The following is a 24,409-nucleotide window of genomic DNA, read 5'->3' as shown; positions in this document are numbered from 1 at the left end:
CCTGCAAAAGACCCAACTGCAATCCTAGAGGATGGAAAATAACCAAACCAGATATTTTGACCAGAATTAAAAAATACCAGAATTAAGAATTAATGCTTTGGCAGTTTCCAGAAAGAACTACAACTAAATGTAGTTAAAAACCAAATACTAGAGAAGGAAAATAGTTTTCAAGTTATTATGCAAACCAGACATTTTCTATGCAAATTCAGGCATTGAACTTGTATAATCTGAATTTTAAAACATAGGTCGATGTCTTGATTGTAAATGGTGTTTGTTTCTTCTTTCTGAATGTCATGTTAAATTACTGTGTGCATATGCAGGGTATGTGGGTGGAAGGGACTGACACAAGGAAGAATTAATTCTTGTAAAAAAAAAGGTTTGGTTTTTCTAAGAGCATGGTTGAGAAGAATATTTCACATTCAATAAAAATGGAACTAATTACTGTTTGTAAACACATCACTGTGCAAATGAAGAAACATTGCTTCTTAAGTCTGACAATATTTGATTCAGCCCGTGCATATCCCAGCTGGTCTCCCTGGCCTCAGTCCCAACCTTCTCACCTCTCCAAGTGGTTATATTCTCTCCATGGGAATAGCAGGGGGCCTCACAAGTCAGTATGGGCAATCTTCAGATTGATCTTCTGAACACATCTCTGCTAATGTAATCCATTATTAGAGTGCAACTCAGATACATTGACCAAAATGTTTGGCTTCTGTAATTCCCATTTGCTTTATCAACCACAGTAGTGCAATGGCTGTTAAAAGCCTTTTATATTTAAAACACTGTTGTAGACCTACTGCATATTTTCAATTTACAAATCCATGATAAAGAAAAATGAGAAGTAGATGGCAAGTCACAACACACTTCTAAACACAGCCAACTCTACTGGCGGCTCTATATTTGCAGCCAGAGCTTTCTCTCATTATCACAAAGTAGCAGGTGGTCTGTAGAGCTGAAAACAGGAACACTGAGCTTGTGGGCCTCATCAGGCAAGGCAGTGAGCAAGCTCAAAGTCTACTAACTTCAGCAGGATGTAAAGTTGCCCACTGCTGGAATTTTTTTACTAATATAGCAGAACCTTTTAGCTTGTACAAGCTGGGGCAGCTCTGCTGTGTTACTAACTGTTTATACAGGTTCAGCCTTAATCTAGTGAACATGAAAAGTACTTAAATAAATAAGGAAGCCTATTTCATGCAGCATCTGTGCCTTGGAAGATTATTAAGTGGTTAATTGTACAAAAAACCCAACAGAGCCGTGCCACCAAAAAAAAAAAAAAAGAACAAGTTTCTCATATTTATGCAACAACTTATCAAAATATAAATTAATCTCTATTTTGCATCTCAATTGTCAGACTAAGATGAAGGTATCTCAGCATGAAATCTGTTTGTAAGAGATACAATATTATTACTCTGTAGTGCACATAATTTGATGAATGCCTTCACTGGAATAGTTTTTAAATCTTCATCCCACCAGAATATGCATTAAAATCTCTTCCCTGTAAAACTCATACTGTTTTGTGTAAAGATACCAAAATGGTACAAACATAAGAAAATATGGAGGACTGTGTTAATATTTGCTGATCTTTTCAGGTTTATTGAAATCACATGACTTCAATTTTGCTTGAGATAAAATGACACTTTGGATCAACATGTGTGCTTGATCTCAATGATTACCTGTAATCTCCCATTTAAAGTAAGAAAAATTTAGTTCTGCTAAGTTTCATCTTGCATGCCAATTCTTCCAATAATTCAATGGAGAACACTTAGTGTCCAACAGCATCTGTAAAGATTAGTACTCCATATCCAAAAGTTTAACACCAGTTTTATATGCCTTTCCTCCCCTCCCCCAAATTGGTCTAAATTTCTTTTTATTATAGCATTATTTTCTGCAGTCACATTATAGGACTAAGAATCAGGAATTTTTTTTCTGATTTTATCAATAGTCACTTTGGCTAATGCAACTAAAAATGAAAGAATAAAATACTCTGACACTAACAAAACAATTGACAGAAGCCTCAGTGTGAAATATTAAATAAGTTTGTTGCTTGAAACTGGTGGTGTCTTTTGAAAAACAAAAGTAGGGATAAAGGAAAAAAAAAAAGCTTGGAAATGAGATAAACAGAAACCAAATTAGTTTTACTTTTCTAAATGGAAAATTGAGCAAGTTAAAGTTATCAAGAACAAAAATAATCTTTCAGATTAGTATGTTTTCACTAGACAGGACTGACTGTTTCCAGCAAAGAAGAATGGGTCCTTAGATGGGTTAGAAGTCAATGATGGTTTGGGACTTACTCAATCTGAAATCTTACAAATAAAAATCCAAAATCTTGAATAAGACTCTAATTGTCACTCATAAGCAATACAGGGTGAATCAGCAAGCAACCACTATTTTCTGTCCTCTCCACACACTAATCAAGCTGCTCCATTCTGTGCCAGTGACAACCCAACACTGTGGCACCTAAGCATCTGGACTGGAGTATTTCCTTAGGATTGTGATCAGATTTGGAATTGTACAAGTAGTCTCTGTATTGAAAATAGGAAGCCTAAGGAAAAACTGTGCAGCTGAAGGTGAGTTTTCTCATGTGTGCATGTTGAATGAGCAATGAGATACTGATACACACAATTCAATGCCTCTGTTCTCAAAGATGTCCTGTTCTCACAGCCTGTGTTTGCAGGCAGAGGCTAAAAATGGCTCACATATTCCTGTTACAATTGCCTTGACCAAGTCTAGAAAAGTTCATTTTTCTCTCCTCAAGGGTAACATGATGTAGTATTTGCCATGAAGTGCAGTTTCTGCTCAGAGTGCACACAGTAGTATTCTGGCCAACTTAACTCCTCTAGAATTTTACGCAGCGAATACCCAAGTTTCAGCAGTCTGAAAAAAAGGTTTGTAGCAACTGCAGCCCAGGTTGAATGCATCACTTCATCAAAAACATCATGTGGAAGCTGATGGCCCTGGAGGAGAGCTGAGCCCCATTCCTTGCACAACGAACCATGGATCACCCTCTGTTGTTCAGATTAGTCAGCTCGTGTGCAGAAGCTGGAAGAGGCTTAAGGCTACAATAAATACTTCAGTACCTTATATTAAAAGGCAAGAAGAAACCTTCTTTACTGATGTACAAAAGGGTGAAATAGCTAAATGAACAGACAGGTAGTTTCAAATGGTTACCTCAGTTAAAAACAGATATCTTACAGATATGGTTCTCTGATATTTTTCCAGATGAACAGTTTTCATGGGCAAACCACTGTTTGGTTTCCATGGGGGAAATTTTTTGTTTTTCATCCTATCAGAAACTCAATGTCTTCTCCAGTTACTACTTGCAGTAATATCCCCACATACACAATAACACATTTTGGTTAGTATCTACTAGTTGAAGGCAAAAAATGGTCATACAGAAACAAGTAGCCTTCATTTGACTAATGATAGAAATAGGAGTTTGAAAGTTATTGAAGACAAATTCAATTATTAATGCAGATCCATATTCTTGGTAGCACAGATTAGTTGGTAAAATGTGCTACCTCCTTGATGTAAGAGCCACAATAATACTAATGGAACAAAATCCAGCTTTGAAAGTTTCAAAGTCATTTGTATTGCAATTGCACTATGAGGTGTCTCAGTATACCATTTAATTATAAAATAAATTTTTGTTTAAAATTTGGCTGAATTTCATAAAGGTCAAGTGTTTAAAATAATTATAAAAACAAAACAAAACTTTCATTTAGGATTAAAACTCTCTCTTTTATGCTAAAACTTTTTCCCTCTAATGATATTTCATTTGGCTTGATCCCCCTTCTCTCCCCAGTCTTTTCTTCAATCAACCAATACTGGTTAAACATACATAAAAATCGGGGTCAGAAAGGCAGATTTGCAAAATTCAAATATGTACACTAAATATTTCTTTCCCCAAAAGTTGTGTTCAGCTTTAGAGGTACATCAAGGCTGAAAACTTCAGAGGAGAAGTATCCATATTAGGTATGTAAAGGGAATGTTTTTTGTCGTAAATATTTTTAAAGTACTACAACTACTATTCTGCCATTCAAATTAAAAAGAAAATTAATTGCTAAAAAACATAAACTGTGACAAACACATTCATTTTTTTCTTGAAACTTTTCTTACTTGCATGTAAACATTCTGCCTAACAGACCTCAGCTTCAGTAAAGAGAAACACCATTTTATTATTGGCCACTACAAAAGATTAATTTGACTCGCATTACATCCTATCAATATTCACTGCTGTTTCCACAAGCGCCACAAGAAAATTAATGTTGACTTAGAGTTTTGTTGCCAGTTCCCAAGTTTTAACCAAATCTATTTATCTGCATCTTCAATAAGCCAAAACATTTTACTTTGATATGATTGTTCATCCAGATTGAAAAAGAAAGAAATCAAAAGGATTAGAACTATGAAACTCCCTCCTCAGTGGCACTGCAAACATGCCCATAAGTGGAGGATAAATTTCTTGAGAGAAGAACATGAAACCTCTCACAACACCATCTCATGTTGCTCTCTTATCTGAATTTCTGGGTCATTTGAGTGGAAGCACACCAATCAATACCAGCTACATTGATGAGAAGTGGATTTTGAGGAGTTAAAAAAAAACTCCCTGTGACAGAATAAAAACATGAAAGAAAAAATATGAATTCAACTGAGAAGTAAAAGATAGTAGGTCACATTTTAATTAACACTATTTAAAATTCAGTCTTCCAAGAACTATATCTAATTCTTCCAGGGTTCAATGACACTATCAAATTCATTTTCTTTTTTGAAAACTGCAGAATATGACTGCACTTTTTGAGTATCATACCTATTTCATTTCTGTATGCAGAAGGGATAGTACAAATCCCTGCCAAGAAATTCTGCTATTCAAGGTTAAGCTCAGATGCTCTTGTACAGGGATGCTTCTACCTTTTATCTTGTACCTCTTCTTCCTTCTTTGCTTTAGATCACAGCCAGTTTTAAATCTATGATTAAACTTTCACAAGTGGTGATTTCTACAATGTTAAAATTATAGGTTTTATAAGTTTCAGTTTTCAAACATGAAAACATTAAAATATTTGTGGATTTTTTACTCTGGGACTTCACAGGACTGTGTAATGATCATTATGGGCCGCTACACATTTTAGAATTAATAATCAGATTTCAGCTAAAGCTGCAATGGTAAAAACACCACTAAAGTGTCACATAGAAGAGTCTGCCCACATATTCAGCTCAATGGTTTTGAGATTAGAATTAGGAAAGTACTGTAAGGAGATTGTTATGTGGTGTTATAATATTAGAAAATTATTGACACCTCTAATTAACCAGAAGCACCATAATTTTTGCATTAGAATATCAAGATATTCTTCCATAAATTTTATGTAAATGAAACAATAATTTATGAGAACATAATTCATTTAAACCAATGTCAATGATTTTACATTTAGATAAAAAGAAATAGCAGAAATACCACATTAAAATCAGAAGTGAATCTAGACCACAGTTGTAAATGCTGCTTGGCATTTAAACTGAATTTAAAAGTTCATACAGGGCAGCAAGACTTCATGGGACTTGGGAAAATTTTCTCCAAAGGAAATCACAGCAGAAGTAACAGCAAGGAAAGATAAATCCCTTTCCTCAGAAACTCCCCCCCAAAAATACCAGTAATTGAAGCAGTGCATCCTGAAGCAGCAGGAAACATTCAATTGCAGAACATGCTGGGCTGCCTACAATCCTAACTCTAGCAGTATCTGAACACTTCCCAAACAAGTAAGAGTTTGCTACATTTCCACCTGAAGCAAAAGTAACAAATGAGGTGGTAGGGATGCGAAGAAACTAACAAGCTGAAGAGAGGAAATTTTGCTTCCCATAAGAAAAGTCAGAAGAAAATACTGAAGCACAGTTCTTTCTGTTCACATTAATGAACTTGAAGTACATGCTTAAAGCCTTAATTTTGTTAGTGACCAAAGTGCTTGTTTATTTATTCACCCTGCTTCTGCTCCAGAAGATTCTGGTCAAAACCATGGACTATGACTTTGTGTCTATACACAGTTCTAAGTATGAGAAATAAAACCCTCTAAAAAGAAATAACATTGTCAGCTCTAAGAGACATACAGCAAGCGTGAAAACTGAGCAAGCTGATAGCTATCTTCTCAGAAAGTTCACACAGTAGCTAGACTTGCACACAGTGACAGAAAACAAAACTGTGAAATTAATAGGACCAATATTTTGTCTGACTGGAGAACAGTGTGAACCATTCAGCACAAGTTAACAATGCTGGTCTATCAGCCCCTAGGTACACTGAAGACATGAGTACCCTATTTTGCTCCCACAAGCACAAAACTTTTCAGCATAGAAAGGTTCCTAGAACTTGCTTTTAAAACTTCTTACTGGGACTTGCTAACAGCTCCTCTATGCTTGATCACATCTCCTCCAGGCCAGAAAGAAGTATCTTGCTTTGCTTTCCTTCAGGACATTATGTGTCAGCAGGGTACTAATGGCAGACAAAATTTTTGCTTTCCATTTTATAGACTCTGAAATACCACCCATCATCCAGTTACAGGAGCTGGAAAAGTTTCTTTTGCTGTGACCTCCCGTCATGGCTTATCTATGCCAAGGAATATCATGCTGACACTCCCAATAATGGGATTACAAGTCCCAAAAATCCTAAAATACATAAACTAAAACCAACTGTTATACAGCAGAAATCACTTTGTATAATGACAGAATTAGGAAAAAAAAATGTGTCTGCTTTCTTTCTGACAGGTTTCAAGTTGTTTATTTGCAGATGCACTGAAGTTGTGCAAATAAACCAGCAAAATAATCTACATAAATCACCCTAGGTGCTATGTATAAACAACACTTACTGCAAGGAATAAATTTAAAAAAAAACAAACCCAAACAAAGCCAAAACAATAAAGAGATGAAACAAGAATGTACTTTTTTCCTGTTGGTATATAATCTTACTTCCAGATCTAATTCTTTAACAAAGATTATATCAGATATATTTTTGCTTTGTATATTGTGTAATCAAACTGGTTCAGACATCTCCAATAATGAACATGTTGCTATTACTATAAAGTCATATAAAAGTAGGCGAGCAGCTGTAGCCTAATAAACACACAGCTGAACAAAGGAAACTGCTGACAAGCTGCAATCTTGTTTTAATGTAAATTATCATGTGTGCACATCATATTTTAATTGTACACAACAATAAATAAGTTTCTGTCACTAGCAGTTTCTCTTAAATGGGCTAATGCTAATTATCCCTCTATTTCCAACCACATAGTTTTAGTGAAAAGATTAATGTCAGGAAAATAACACAAAATAATGAGCTTTGCAAGCCATTTGAGTGGCAGCCGATATTATACTTTTCTTGATTTGATTTTCCTATTTTTATATGAAAGCATGACAACTCTCTCACAAATTACCTCAATATTTCAAGCATTACATCTAGCCTAGCAATATATTATTTATGGAAGAAATATATATGTTTCCCTGGATTTTTCTTCTGGTTTGTTGTAGTGGTGAACTGAAAGCCAAAATTTGCAACTTTGGCACCACTACTGAATTTAAGGGATAGTCTTTCTTACATCTGGAAATATATAATTAAGTATGGACAAGTTTTCCTTCTCTCCTGGCCTTTTTTTCTGCACTTGGCATTAGTGTAGAAAAAAATGTTTGTTTGGTCTGAAACAACTTGTACTAGTCTGACAAATTATTTAGCTCTGACTAATGGTAAGATACAGCATCAAAAAGGAATGGTTGTCCAGGGAACAATTAAAAATAAAGAGCACTTTGAGCCAACCAAGTGATGCAAACTCCCTTTTTTTTATCAGATTGCTCCTCCTAGTTACATGTCTTAAGTTTCCAGACAAAACCAAGACCACAGCTTGAGACACAAAGGTGATGTTTGCATTCTGCAGTGGTCCCTAGAGCAGACACATGCATTTTCTGTACTGAAGTGTGGTCTCAGGTCTGGCTGGAGCTCAGGCTCTCCTGCATGGAGGAACTTGGATGCTGGAGCACACTGCATGGGTGAGCGCACCTGCACTGGCAGCCTTGCAGAGCAGTTGGGCTCAGGGAAGACTGGGGGGTGCAGAGGCTTCTGCACCTACAGCTGCTTTATTAGTGCAGGACCAACAGCTGTCCAGCTGTTTAATGTACATTGGTTGGGTTTCTGTTTGAAACAGAAACATCCCTTTTGCTTTCCTTAAAACAAATTAGTGGGCTATAGCAATGTGTCCTACATGACATTAGCACCATACCCCTAAATACTGTATTATTGAGTCTTTTGGATCAGGGTTCAAGCAACTTGCTGTTCTAACTATTAATATGATTGTGGCCAGAAACATCCCCAGAACACCTCATCCAGTGATGACCCTATAATTCCTGGTGATTTTGATGCCCCTTCTCATTCCTTACAGTGTTCCTGAACACACACTGCTTCACCACTTTGTGCATTCCCCACTTTGGACATCATAAAGTCCAGCTCTGATCCATTTTCTTTGCAGCAGAGTGGGAGATACATCCCTGTTCATCAGGGGGAGAAAAGAAAGCTACATGAGAAGTACCGCAACCTCCAACCTCTTTTCTTCCTTTCTTCTGGAATAGAAAGGCTGCAAGCTGAACCCCAGTAGGGTGGGTGGGGAGCTGGATCAAAGCAGCACTATAGAGGGGACAGGCTGTACAGAGCAGGACATGAGATTCTTATCACACTCCAACCATTATATTCAGTAGTCTCAAACTCTAATGTGCTCCATATTGTTTGGGAATTACATTCAGAACTGCAGTGCTGCCAAGATATTATGAGAGTGTTCATCACTCCTTTATATTTCTCACCTCTACCCATTTCAAGAGATCGTTATTTTTCTTTCTCACTTGCAGGTGTTAAGCAGTAGTCAGTCCTGCTCCTTTTACATTCCAGTCCACATCCTGCCACTGCTCTCTGCACCTGGCTTTACTCCCAGATGTTTCAGGGTCACTAAATCATTGTCAGAGTGATTACATTTGTATTCCACCGTCTCATCCAAGTTCAAGTAGAAGTACCATAATTTTTTAAATTCTTGAAGTACTCTACAAGGTATTAGACAAAAGTTGAATAAAACAATCTTGGCAGACCGATGTTCAGCTGCTTTCATTTTCTAGTAGGGATAGACAAATCTGGTTCGCCTAATTTCAAAACTATTTGAACTTAATGGGTCAAAAGCTTGATTACATCGTTACTGGCTTCATCTCCCATTTAAAATGATTTGTTAAAAGAGAAGTGAGGAAAGAAGACATACAAGCTTCACAACCCAAAAGCTGACTCATTCTAGTTTTGTTTTTAGGAACACTATCAGGCTTCCCACATAACCTAGTCTCATATCACAGCATCCTACTTCATTGTATTTCATCTTCTTGAAATGTGCAACTGAGGGAACTTTAATATAATTAAAATTGTTAAACAAAATGCTTCATATCCCATGGTATTTCTGGTTCCTCATACGTTCCTTGGTCTCTTCTTTCAATCCTTTTGTAAGAGAAATAAAGGACTAGGACTTAGAATACCTAATGATTGGGGCAGCCAATCAGAGAAACTTTTGTAGGTCTGACATTCATAAGTAAGTAATTAGTACGTCCAGGAAATTAAATTTCCTTAGGAATCTCTATCACTAAATTTGGAAAATTAAGCTATTTTAAATCCTTGCAATTTCAAAAACTTTTAGCCATTATGCATATGGAAATACAAAAAACAGGATAAATTACAATTTAATGAGAAAATTTAAAAGGATTACAGAAGAGTACATAAGCCTAATAGGTGCACACACACAAGTCCATAACAGTATGCTAATGCAATTATGTGCTCTTGAGATCATAAATAGCTATGCAAAACTGAAGTATGAAGCTGCAAGAGGGAAAATGAGATTTTGTTGAAATCTGCAGTGGTCAAAATGTAAAACGAGAGATGGCATTTTAACACTAAAATTGGTCCTCCAATCTCCAAAATCCATTGCTTTCAGCTTCATTAAAAAAAAAAAAAAAAAGACAAAACCAGTAAGTTTCAAGAAAAAAACCCCAGAAGCATATGGAGTTGAGGAATGGAGTGAAGAATCAAAACCATATAACTAGAGGTGGCAATGTAGAATAAGACAGTTCAAGAAAAAGATTCTATCAAATATAATGGTGATACAGAGACTAGAAGACTCTATAAAATCAGTCATGATTAAATAACATCACTTCCAAAATGTAATATATATTTCATCTTGGAACTACAATTACATAAATAAATTGTATGAGCATCTCTCTGATGCCATCAGAGCTCCTCAGTGGAACAACAGTCCACTCCAGCAATTCTGAGGGCAGATGATTTAGGTCTTTCAATGACACCTGCAATTTCTTTTTCAGCAATAAGAATTTTCCTCAGCAAAGGAAAAGAAATATTGCTATATTAGCAGAGTCAAGGTCTCACATAACTGACTGATATATGTTGCACAAACTACTCCAAGCTGTCTTAGAGTTATGGAATTGAAAATAAGTAGTGTGTGCCATTTTGTGAGTACACCCCCATTTATATTGCAAATACTAAACTGTACTAATGGCTTAAAATTACAAGAGCCCTGGTCTTTATAAACCACAATTCCTTCTATGCTTTATGCATACCTGCTGTTTTATCACATATGCTAAAAATTACCTTTGAAAGTATTTAAATACTGGTAGTACCTTGCAGAAAAGTAGCAATATGAGGATGTGTTAACATAGTCATTTCCATGGGAATTATTTGATTGTAAAAGATTAATGTTACACTGATTTTAACTCTAACCTGCTTTGTGCGGACTGTTGCTCTAATGAAAATAAGCAACACACAGCTACTCAATAAGGGCTCTTACTTAAAATTTTACAGCTGACAAAATGCTGCTTTACTAGTAAGCTCTGCAGAGCTTTTCTGCTCCAGCAGTCAGGACAAGCAGCACTGTGGCCAAGCTCCCTTGGGAAATTCTGCCTTTCTATCTCTCCAAGCCCATTGCAGGGAAACCTCTGCGCAGAGCACACACTGAGAGCCCTGTGCTGGCATTCCCTGGAAACACTGGCCTCTTGCATGAAAAGCCACAAAGGAAGCACTCAGTCAGAATGAGCAAAGGGATTCTACCTTGACTCTTTCATCTATTTTTAAGTGATGAAATGGGACAACAGTAAATTGCAGTTACAAATAACGGGGGTTTTTGTTTAAATTATTAGTCTGGTAGATTCCACTGTTTAGCATACCCCCCCCTCACATCACATATATATGCATCACATCCAGTACACATGGCAGATTTTTATATGTGCATTTTGTTCAGCACAGGCAGGGCAGGTTTTGCTTTAAATTATCTTTTTCTGATGTGATTCTAATATGCAGAACTCTATACATTATAATTTCCAAGGATTTACAGCAAAAAAAATCAGAGTTTTATCCATGAGGTAAAATATGCACTATGGAACATACCATTTTGACTTTTCAATGTATACTGGGGTTATGCTCTACAGCAGTTCTCTGGCAATTAAGTACACCAATATAATTCCTTTAAAAAATATTTTAAATCATTTGAGCTATTGGATGATAGGAAATTATATGCACCTCTTGACTCATTACTAATGAACACTCCATATTTCTGGAAGAAGTACTCTTTTACTGATATTAAAGAATTTAGGTAACCATAAGCTTTCAACAAGACTGGGAATTGTGTCTCAACTTCAACACTCTCAAAATGCCCCCTGAGTGGTCTAAAAAAGCAAGTTGTATAAGCAGAGTAGTGCTGGAATGCAAATAGTGAGATATTCTTATGCTGCATCATACGAACTCATCCACTGGGCACTGCATCCCAGAGAAAGCATCTGCTGTGTGAAATGTAGGGCAGTAATTCGCAGCCCATAGAACACTGCATCACCACAAATTACATTTGTTATAAATTTAAAATGATTTTCATATAAAAACATTACACTTTAATAGTTTAAAGAATGACAACATTGGGCACTTTATAAATGTTTAACTAGTAGAGTCATCATAATTTAAAATGTTGATGTTACATCACGGAAGATTCTGGATTGAAACACTTTGAACTTGGAGAGGAGGGTCAGTTACTGTAGAATGAAAACTACTGAAAACCTCATCTCAATGCACACAAATGCCATTTTTAAACACAACCTTGTTTCACTTACCATGGACCATCTGAAATTGGGCAGCACCATGTTCATAAAGCACACACGTGATTATCATTGCAGGGATTAGCCTGTGAGCATGGGCTCACTGTTGGGGAACCTTAGAAGTAGGTACATGTTGTTAACAAATGCCTTAACCAACCATTAAATGCATGAGATGTCCAGGAAAAAAATGAAGTATTTTGCTCTCTTCCACGGTACTTGTTTGAGTGATGCTTCTAAAGTAATTTTCATCTTTGATCTTTGCAACAATCTCAAACTTCTTAAACAGTGCCTTCATCTTGCTCTACATGGTCAAATTCTTGGTCTCATTGCCATGAGCAACATACCTTTGTTCTGCTTCTATATTTTTGCTCACAATTTCCATCAGACAGATAACCTACATCTGAAGTTACCTAATTCTCCTTTGCCTAATTTACATGCCTCAGAGTCCCCTATCTTCACAGCCTGATGGCCAAGGACTGTCTCCCTCTCCAATGAAAACACTCCAACTATATTCCCTGTTTATCTGCATCCACACACTGCTTTTAAAACTCAAGCTCTGTATGACCTGCAAGTTTGCTCATGGCAGGAATTTGGAAAGCACTACCTTTTCAGCAATGCTCCAGTCTTATAAGATGAAGTGACCAAGGATCCAGACAAGTGAAACACAGGTAATGTTTGTTGGATGCCTTGTAAAAGTGCATAAATTGAAATATATTTTTAAAATCAACAGATTTTTTTCATTAGTTTTTTATTTTAATAGGTTTTTTTTTCAATAGAAAGCAAGGAAAATAAGGGAGCAATGAGGATTAACAAAGAGGTTATGTCAAGACCTTTTACTCTGATTGTCCACTACCAGGTAATTTAGAAACCAAAGGAAGGAGCACTCCTTTACAGTAGGGAATCTAATTCCTATATTAGATTTCATTCTGATACACTGCAGTTGAAAATTTCCTGACACATGTAACAGACTATTTCACCTTCAGTAAACTTGTCAGCAAGAAGATGGAGCAAGAGAATAGATGTAATGAAAAAGGGAGGTCTTGTTGAAGGGTTTACAATATAAGTTTGGAAAAAGTAACAGTAAGCCATTTTATATGTAACTGATTCTCATCTTCAACACTGGCAACCAAAATCTTACAAAGCTCTTGTAATTGCTGGTAATAACTTCACAGGAAGACTAAGGATTTTAAAATATTCCTGTGACCATAAGAATTTAAATTTTTAATAAAATGAAGAATCTTTTATGTTAGTAATGAACTAGTCAAACATTCATACTTGCTTGCACCAAACTGATCATTGCTCAATGATCTGTTTTACCCAGAATGGTAATTTTGAGTCAAAATATTTCCTATTAGGAAGAGTCACTTTCAGGCCATTTCTTGATCCTATTTTGTACACTGGAAATAAGCTGGATTGTTCTCTGGAGCAAGAAATTATTTTTTACTGTGCTTGGATTGAGATAATCACAATGAGGTCCCAGTCTACAGACTAATGAAATTCAGTTATAATAATAATGAAAGCAGCAACTACAGCTCATATGCTCCCATTAATTCTACAGAACATGGAAATTTGTGCAACTTGGTATTAAAATTCAAGCTGAGAGAAGATTTTTAATATTTCAGTCCTATTTGATTGGTGTTAATAGATTCTCTTCAGCAAAATGTTATGTGAGGACCACGATTTTAGCACAGGTTCCATGAAGCCTAGTATTTTTGATACAACAGGCTTTGGAGCTCCAATAATCAGCAGGGGGAAAAAAAATCTCACCTTAGATCCAATTAAAATCAAATTTTGATTTTCATAGTTCCTAAAAGTTTCTTGACACTTTGAGTTAAGAGTATCCCAAGACACATACAAAAAAGAAGATACACTGTGTTTGTAGTTAGAGATACATAGGGATATAAACCATAAAATGAATTAGTAGCCCTACCATTCACCATCACAGCCCTCTCAGCCACAGAAGTGATAATATTCTACATCTCATTGGATGCAGCAATCATAGTCAGAGACGTACTAAATTCACAGAGCAGAACAGGATTCTGACATAGGCAGAAATAAGTGATCCCATAAACCTAGACAATCTTATAAAGATTTAAATATTTTCTTTTTTTATGAGGAGGAAATAAAAGAAAAAAAAAAAAAGCAGAGCATTCCTATACCATCTAGTGCTTGGGGTCAAAAAATAGCAAAGCTTTCTCCAATCTGGTAAGAGTTACAGAGCTTCTGGACAGGATCCAAAGTGACAAGATGGAGTAAAATAAGAATTCCAGGGACTGCATCATTCACTGAGACATATTCATGGATACTCACTCTGTTTCATTTCATAAGACAGAAAGATAAACACTGGAATAAAACCCATCAGTATTTAACTTTAGAATGTTGTGCTTAAGAATTCTGGCCAACCAAAAGAAGGTTATTGTAAAAATCAAAAAGGTAAATTAAAAGAAGGCCATCAGAAATGAAAAAGGCCTATTAAAATTATATCATTGCTCTAACCAAATGTGTAAATCTAAATATCAAACTATTCTTCCCTCTCCTCCAGTAGAAAGCATAAAAAGCAAATGTCAAAAAAAGAGTAAGTCAAGGACAGTGCTAACATATTGTCCTACTACTCAGCATCCTGAAAACACGCCATAAATTTCTCAAAGTACAAGTGAGTCTGAATTTAGCCCTTCACAAATTCCATAAGCCAGGCACACAGATGAAACATGCACATGCCCCTAAGGTGAAACAGTAACTAATCATTTCAGATTAAAAATGAAAATTCTTAGCAGACCTATAGTGAAAAACTGTGTCTGGGATTTCAATACTCAGAATCTAGTTAGGCCAGGTAAAATTAACCATGTATAGTACAATAAACAATGCCACAGGATCTCAAATGTAAATCAACTTCAGGATCCCTCTCACATCTGGACATCCTAAGTATTACTACACACACAAATAACATTTCCATGCAGAACTTTTAAAAGCGTTCTTTGAAAAGATGTGTTATCTTTGATAGCAAGTATATAATTATAGATGATATAATACACAACCTAGGACCTGGTATTGCTTGCAAAATGCATGACAACAAACTGGATTATTAAGTTTGATTATACAAAAATTACACTGAATAATTGTTTTCTTCCCAGTTACTGAAAATGCTTTACTAAGCTTAAAAAAAATTTCTCTCCACAGGTTTTAATGGTGGAAGTGCAATATTTCATTTCCATGAGCATTTTGTAGAGCCCATATGACATTACAAACTGAACAAAAAGTTCAAAGATTCAGTATGACTTACACAACAAAAGAATCCAAATTACTCAGATAAATTAATCAATATTGGCTCAATTCTCATTCTGGTAAACAATGAAGTGCTGCACAGGGGCTGTGCCACAAGAGAATTATGTTCATCAAACAATGAATTTATTTAAATTAAACTAGTTATACTCTTTCTATTTAAATAATTGTTTATTTTTTGTTTAAATTGTATTAGAGTAGTTGTGATTAGCTGCATACATCTTCTGAGTAATTTAAACCAATTTTTTTTTAAATCTTTGCTGTAAAATTGAAGGTACTGCTTCCTAAACAATGGCAATGGCCTGGCCCAGCAATCTAACTCACAAATACCTCAGCAGACTATTCATATTCATCAGGAACACCACAGTATTTTTTATTTAAAAAGTGTTATTAGACTGTGTTTTGGTCAACCCATACGCAAAACTCAAAAAGCCATACTGAGAAGCTTACTCTGCGACTAGATGAAAACCCAGGGGAGGAGGACGGGAGAACAGTCTCACTTGCCCCTGGAGAAAGGGCAATTTCCCCACTCTGCTTGTTGCCCCTGTCAGGCAAGGCCTGAAAGCACCATGGCAGAAGTCTGCCAAGTCACAGTGGGAGCTGGAGGTCTCCCCATCTCTCATCTCTGGAGATCCTCTCCAATTTCATTAAAACTACTAAAAAACCCCTGCGCGAGTGTGCAAAGAGAAGGAGCTTTGCCACACGGCAGGAAGGGTGAAGGTGCATTTCCCTTCCCACGTACTTATTTCAATGGATTTTGAGCAACACAAAATCATCTGTTATCATCTGCATACTGTATCCTAATGCTGATTAGCTTCTTCTGATTTGGGAGAACCTAAGTTGTTTGTATCTAATGAAATGCTCCCTTTTAACATATATACAAAGGTAATGTCTTAAGGATGTAACACTTGTAGACTGAAGCCAACAAAAGAAGGGATGCAGGCTTGGTAACAACTTGAAAATAGGAGATTAACACTAATGAAGGACAGGAATTGTTCCTGTAAGAGTCACCCAAATTTTAAAAATATGTATAATTTTAGAAAAACTTGTTTGTTTATAGTGAGTATACCTATACACATCAGCAACTTACAAGTGAGTATTATGTTCACAGTCTAACAACCATAGCTGTCATAAAATTAATCCTTAGAGCAATGGAATATTATGGATTATCTTAGCAACTAACGAAATTGATTATGTGTCACTTAATAGATTCAGATCAGGAGTACAATGCATGAAAAGTTTTCTCCAACTTATTTGAGTGCTGTGCTCCCTCAGCAGGAGATTTGCCAACAGGTTTCCGTAGCCTTTTCAGACCATGGGAAAACAGACACCTCTGGAAATTGCTGCACAAGCACCTCCTCCTGGCACTGAGTCCTTGGAGCTGAAGCTGCAAAAGGGATCCTATCTGAGAAACTCTTGGGATTTTACTTCGCCTTCTTTGAGGAAAGTTCCCTATAGATGTACTAGTGGGAATCTACTGAGAAGCAAACCTCCAGCAAGAAGTTCAACTTACTGAGGGATTGCAGAACTGCTACTCTAAATCAAACATTTGTATACTTGGACTGTGCGTCTCTCCAAGCTCTAAATGTCCTAATAATGCACGATCAGGGATTAATGTAACAAGGATCTAATGTGGGACCTATTGCAGTTAAAATATACACATATATTTTTATATACGAACACTGAGCTGTCCATTCCAGAGAAGCAAATGCAGCAGATCTTTGTATAAAACTGAGGATGATATAATTGCTAATCTACATGACAGAAACACTTAAGGACTGCATGATTTGAATGACATCTTAGACACAGTGATCAGTGGTTCCCCAGGCTTTGGTACATTTGAAACAGGGTAGTAAATTCGCCTGCAGGTAGATAGTGATGCTCTTGCTGTGACTCAGATTGGCAGGGAAATGAAATTAGAGTCCAATAGTCCTATAATGAAGCTAATGAATATTATGGAATTTTGCCATAGTTCATGTATTATCATTCTGGCCTTAATGTCTTTATAACATCAGCCTAAAATGATTTGAGAAACCTTTATACATATCCCCATGGGGTATAGGACATGCAGATGACATCCTAAATGTCTTAGCTGCTCATCAAAAAAAAGAAAAAGGAAAAACTTTTTGACACTTATAAAACACAAATTAGTGGAAATGAGATTCTAGAAAGACAATCAGGAGAAAAAAGTGTGATTTAAAAGGTAGAACTCAATATCCTTTCTGACAAGTATATAAGGGAAAAGTCACAGAACAAAAGTTCCCTCTTCACTCACTGTGAGTGCAGAAAGCATAATATTTACTCATTTTTCTCAGAGGAATTTTTCCTTATTACTACATGGAAGTAAAAGAAGAGTGTTCTCTTGTTCTGAAAGTTGAAATAATTTATTTGTGAGTACTGAGCTGTAATCCCACAGCGATTATGTGTCCAGTAGAAAGATATTGGCTAGTTCTATAAAAAATGCCTTTACATTACATACTAGATGATAAATTAGGATGGCAGGGAAATCTTTTCTCTCTGAGGAAAAAAAAGAAATTAAAAACTTCTCAGTAAAGCAGGCAAACCTTAACTACTTGCTTCCCAAATGAAAATTTCTTCTGCTTCATAAAAAAAAAAAATCTAGGTAATTTACTGGACTCATAATAAGATGCACTATATCTTCACAGAAGAGATGGAATTATGAGATAGTGATTTCCATGACAAGTGGCAGGAGAGGTTTCCAGAATTAAAAAAGAGAGACATCACTCTTCTGATGTCATCAATCAGTTACAAAAATGCTTCTAAAAAAGACGAAGCATATCTGAATAGCAGCATTGTCTAACCCAAGATGAAGCAATCAGAACAAGAGAGTTCGTGCAAAGGCTGAAGGGAAAAAAACCTCCAAACCCTGTTCCTTGATCCAATAATTTTACGCAGTTACTCTTCATTTTATCAGTGGCAGTGAGAGAACATTCTTGTGAAAAAACAGGTTAACCTGTGCTTGACAGAGCCCAAAGCTTTGAAATATAAGAAGTAATTATAAAGAAAACAGAAATAAGACAGTCAATGCTGTCTCTTTAGAGCTTTTAGAAGATCTTTACTTACACAGTTACAGAAGTTAGCTCAAAGCATATTTTCTCTCCTAATGATTCCTTTTTACAGCAAAATAAAGCTTCTAAAAGGGTGTGTTCATAGTGATTTCAGTATTAAGTTTGTACAAAGTCTGGCCTTTATCTTTATTCAACAAAATTGTAGGAAAACAATTAGTGAGGAAAGTGCTGCAAGAAGTTTGTATTGCCCTGCAGTCAATTTGCCGGTCAAATTTGACAATGATGATCTAAAAACCTGAACAAAACAATATAACAAACTCAAATCTCCAACTTTTTTCAAAAAACCTTCCTTCCACCCACTGGAGATAAAACACAGTGGTTTAATCATTAAGTTATACCAACATATAGATATGAGATTCCATTTCATCAAGGTAAGGTCATCTTGTACATCAACAAATCCTCTGATATGCCTTAAATTGAAGACTCTGAAATTGTTCTATCTGCCTCCATTGGCTCACTGCAGTCATGTAAAACACTTGAATCAAGGTTAAGTAGTCCCACTGCTATGCCCTTCCATATTTCCAGCAATACATGCTATAAAGACATCTGTAGCATACATGGAGCTCTTTTTGTACATTCCTGTCTTACATAAGGAATGCCTGTGCCTGTACCAGCAAAGTCAATGTAAGCACAAACTGAAGAGCTGCTCTGTATCAGCACTGATTTGCAACAATGAAAATTGGTGCATATACTGATCTCTCTATTAAAATATTGCTCAGATATATAAAAAGAAAAACACTGCTCTAGGCTTCGAAATTCAGCTGATGTGGGCTGAATCCTTCTTAAATGGATATGATTATATTTCAATGTCTTTTGTGATTATGACAATTTTGACAAGATAATAATCTCCTCTGAACAGGACTTTTTAAGGTTTAGAGAAATAACATATGATTTATTAAATAATCTGTCAAATTATCTATGAACCCTGCTTTCAAAAGAAATTGCATGATCTCATCACAATAATTACTGAAAATCTATGCCTGATGTTATAAATAACAAGTACCAGGTATACAAAGGAGAGAACTGGAACCTAAAGTACAGGAACTTGCAAGGTTCAAAAGGTGACTGCAGAGCTTTGTTCTCTCAAAATAGTCAATAGAAGTTTCCGTGTTAAGTATCCTGCACACTAGGTTAACTTTTGAACCCCAGGCTTCGAAATGAAGAGAAATAAACAAGTCTGTAGCTATTTTTAAATGAAATAATCTAGATATGTATATTGCAGCCTCACATCTCTTCCCTTCTCTCTCACCTCATTGGCTTTTTACTCATATTGCTTTTGGAGAAAAGTAAAAGCCAGTTCTACACATCACAATAATTATTCAGAAAGAGTAGCAGAGGTACAAGCTAAAATCAATAGAAAGTATCTTTAGAATTTTAAACATCATATCAACTTTAATTTTATATATTCATGCTTCTTTCAGGGCAAGATAGGGCTGGGAAAGCAGGGAAGAAGGGTATGGTGTTTACTTTCCTGTGATGTAAGTGCAGCAGGCAGGAGAAAGAGGACAAGATCTCTGAAATCTCTACAAGGGAGTTGCTCCCTTTTAATTCCTGCTGTCATGGATTACAGGCTTACTCTAGTAGCCAGCACTGCACTTGCAAAATTGAAGGAACTCCTACCTCTTGAAATTGAGGGAACTACCGCCCTCTCTAGGGGCAGTTATCCTATTTTAACTGAAAGCCTCTGCTTTTGGAGAGTAAAGGATGAAGTACTCAAATAACGCAAGGTTGTTGACAATGCAGGCAAAGGTTCTTATTAAGACACTTCGAGATAAAAGCCTATTGTATTATCTGAGGGAACGCTACAGATACCAAAAAATTTCCTTCCTAAGCTACCTGAAAGACATCAGCTGATGTCATTCCACTGTGTTGGAGCAGGACAGAAGTGAACCTTCTACTTGCCAACATTATCACCAGAAGCCCCTGCAGGATTGCCACTGGCTGGCTCTCTACATTACAGCCACTCCAGCACAAGTGGTCCCTATAGCTCCGTGAGAATGAAGACTCAACAGCCCATGCACAAACCTATTCCAAGCATAAAATAGCCTTTTATTCACTGTGAAATAAACCACTCTGTGTCTGAACAGATATTTAATGCTACAAGGTTAGTTCTTTCAGAAGGCATTCAGAAAATGGTTTCAATACCTTATAGAGATGAATTACTAAACAAGTGGAAAAATAGCAAGTGTTACTCAAACTGCTGAATGGCTAACTGAAATAAGAGAATTCCTGCATCATTTTCATAAGAGGTTTAAAGTGTAGAAAGCCATCTTCTCCAGAAAAGTGGAATTTAAAGACATGATATTCAACTTCGCATATTTTGGTTTTAAAATGATTTTAAAATATTTTTTCCCTTGAGAAGGAAAAAACTAGTCCAAAAATGTATCAAATTATATAAAAGAAACATGCAGACTTTGGAAAAGGTTAGATGTCAACTCACCAGTCTCTTAACAATTTTCAACAAAAGCTTAAGTTCTCGTGGATCTTCTTTGGACTTCAGGACTTCAGCAAAGCTGTACATGTTTTCTGGAGACATACTCTCCTCATTGCTCCCTCCATACAGCTGAACCAGCAATAATAAGCTCTGTGAGGCACTCAAAAATATTTCAGTATCTTCACTGGGAAGCTAAAAATGAATGAAAAATAAATAAACAAAAATCAAATTCCAATTTCAGAAAAGTTGCATTTCACTGGGGATTTGGAAGAGTATTAACATTTGCATTGTGACAGGAAAGAATAATTTCTAGTTGATTGACTCAGAATTGCACTAAAATAAGCTTAACGAAGTGATGAAAACATAATTAAAATATATCTACTCTTAAGCAGCAGTATAACAATATCAGCACTTTGATTCTGTCAAGTGGTCTATCTAGAGCAACATCATAACAGCATCAGAAATGTTGCTCCCAACTGTTATTTTACTCTATTTAAACAGAAGTGGTAATAGGAAAAAGTACCATTACAGCCATGATGTCTAATCTTCTACATCATGCACACCATAAAATTTCATTTAATTATTACTAAAGCAAGCCTCTTGAGGTAGAGCACAGGCTATCTAGTTATTTAATGGATTTTAAGTAGTCACATTAGGAGGTACATTTTGAAGATTTTAAATATTTTCCTGAATTCTAACTTTTCTACACTCATTTGAAGATCAGACACTGCAGCAGGCCCTAGCAATAGGATGGAAAATAATTTCCTGGGAAGCAAAATTACAAAAAAGATTAAGGGACAGGACTAGAGATCATTAAATGAGCTTCTCATAATATGACACCATTATCAAAATGATTTATAAATTTCCTGAAAGTACAATCTGGAAATAACAAGTAAAGATATTATATTAGGCCTGTATTTGGCACTGACAATGACATTTTGGAATGACAACAGGAATGCGGTGCCTAGCGTCAGCACAGAGAGTTCACAAACACTAGTGAAAAAAATCATAGAGGTTTCTTGGGAACAGGCAAGAGGATGACACATTGGAAAGCATAATAGCCAAGGACTGAAGGAATTTAGTGTCTACAGCATATCAGAGGGAGGGTTAAAGTGGACTTGATCATATCCTCTCAAACATGTGGGAAAATGCAGGCTGAGGATAGGTTAATTCCTTTACCTGAAAAAGGACTGATAAGAGATGATAGCTCAAAACTTTAGACAAAGCAATTCAGATTAGAAGAACGATAATACTTGGATTTCCTTTTTTCTCTTTCTCTCTTTAATAAGAACAATTAACTGCTGAAATAACTTCCTTAGAGCTGAGACAGATTCTCCATCAAAGACAATTCAAATATCACAAGAATATTTTTTTTCTTAAAAAAATTACAAAACCGTTTACTCTAATGAGGAATTAATTTAGGAAAGTCCTGTCTATATATATCCCTCAATGAAATCATTGTAATAGTTTTTTCTCACCTTTTAGTCTATGACCTGAACAAAATGTCAGTGGTAGACTTAACCAATTAGGTATAGAAGTGTAAAAACACCTCATCATGCTCATTCATTTTTTTCATTCCAAAAGTATTATTTACACCAAATAAGCCAGATAAAAACACAGTAAACACTATCCTTACAGACAATAAAAGGGAAAAAAAGCCCAGTTTGTCCAAACACTTATGTAATATGCCAAATCATTTCAATAATGATTACTTATTTAATCTGCAGTATGAAATTCCTAAATTTTTTCATGTTGAGGAAAACCCACACAGTTACTTTAAAGCCATCTGAACATATCAGACACACATCTCTCAAATATTCAAGCAGCAATTCCCAAGGGATCTGCATGCAAATACAATCCTGTTTTCTACTAGCTTCACAGAGCTGCTGTTTAAAACAGACTGAACTGAGATGAAATCTCTGAATATATAGCCCCAAGACATATCACATTCTATTTGACCTAATACTATGCAAGTGACAAGACCACAACAGCTATTTCTGCCTCAGTTTTGCTATATGTTTTTTCTTCATTCCAATCTAAATGCCACTTATTTGATTATTTCCTTCTCTAATAACATCAGTGCAATTAGCAAACCCAAAAAGCAGAAAAAGCTACAAATAGTAACAGGCTTTAGAAGTCCATTTATATCTTTAATCCTTAACTAATTGAAAAAAAAAATCTGCTGATTTTGCTTAGGGCTTTGAGACAACTTTCATTTCCTTCATTGGAATAAAATGCTATTAGAGAAAGGAAAGACAACTACTTTTTTTTTTTTAATGTGTCTCTCACACCTTCTAAAAGCAGCATTCCAAGTTAATTTGCTTTTTGATCAGGGTAGGCAGCTACATCAACAACTTCCTGAAGAAAATCACAGAACAAGGATTATATTCAATTTTCAAATGCTCGTTGGCTAAACAAAGGTAAATGAAAAATCAGTGAAAATTTTGGTCATTGATACATTTTTGCCTGGGTACTGCAGTGGAGGCTAATTCCCTGGGCTCCGCAGGCACAAAAATCCCATGTTTATTCAGTACCACAACAACTATATTTGGAAGTGAGACTGATCTCAAGGCTTTTTTCCCAAGATATTCACTAAATATCAGAGAAGTGGAAAGCTGTCAGTCTCCATAGAGGACTGCTCCTACAACAAATGTGTGCGAAGAAATCCATAAAGCCACACAAACCTCAGTGGTCCTTCCCAGCACCATGACTATCAAGGAGGCAAACAAGCAAGTCCAGCTGGCTAGCATTATTCCCAAGGGAGGCTTATTGCAGCAGGAACACCCAGCTAGTGAGGCAGTGGAACACTATGCCCTAGGAGGAAGAGCTGTGCTTGGACCAATGGCCTTGGTTGGGCCTTGATTCTCTCCTCCTGGCGTGCCCAACCTTTCATCCTTGTTGTTGCTCTTTGTCCCCCAACAAGAGAAAGGAAAACCCTTTCAACCCAAGGAAAGGAAACTTTCCATCCAATCTGGCATCATATAGTCTTGCTCTTCAGAGGCCTTCAGTGACCATGTTCCAAGTATCACTCTACAGTTCCCAATACCTGCCAGTTATGACATCACATTACTCAATCATTACCAATGCCAATGAAGCCTTTCACCCCCTGTTGTACTTCAGGCTCTTCTGCTACTCTGCTTTCCCAGAGTCCCTTTGAGCTTTGGTGTTAACTAGACTTTGGGGAGAAAGTTGCTGTTACCCTGGGAAAACTCAGGGCAAAACAATAGTAGGACTAGTCTTGTAGGAAGAGAAAAACAAGCTTGGAATAGGACAGGCCATATTTACTCCGAAGGGAATGAGAATCATTGGCCTACAGTCATCAATAATTAAGGTGGAAGAGGAACTCTCAGCAATGTCCCTATTTAAGTATGTCCACATCAGCATTTTTCTCTGTAACTCTCACCATTTTGCCCTTTCACTTCTGACAAGTAGTGATTTAGATGTCAAAAGCTGTAAGCTGGTAACCTGA

General features: G+C 36.2%; 1 protein-coding gene across 1 annotated transcript in view; it reads right to left on the bottom strand.

Moving 5' to 3' along the window:
• Positions 1 to 24,409, bottom strand: part of ULK4 (unc-51 like kinase 4) — a 209,986-nt gene that overhangs the window by 31,809 nt on the left and 153,768 nt on the right. Inside the window, exon 35 of the mRNA XM_058808529.1 lies at positions 20,947 to 21,132. Coding sequence (XP_058664512.1) covers positions 20,947 to 21,132 — 186 coding nt within the window. The remainder of the gene's footprint in view (positions 1 to 20,946; positions 21,133 to 24,409) is intronic.

The sequence above is a fragment of the Ammospiza caudacuta genome, chromosome 1 (genome assembly GCF_027887145.1).
Source record: "Ammospiza caudacuta isolate bAmmCau1 chromosome 1, bAmmCau1.pri, whole genome shotgun sequence".
Lineage (NCBI taxonomy): Eukaryota > Metazoa > Chordata > Aves > Passeriformes > Passerellidae > Ammospiza > Ammospiza caudacuta.
This window is presented reverse-complemented; position numbering and strand designations above follow the sequence as displayed.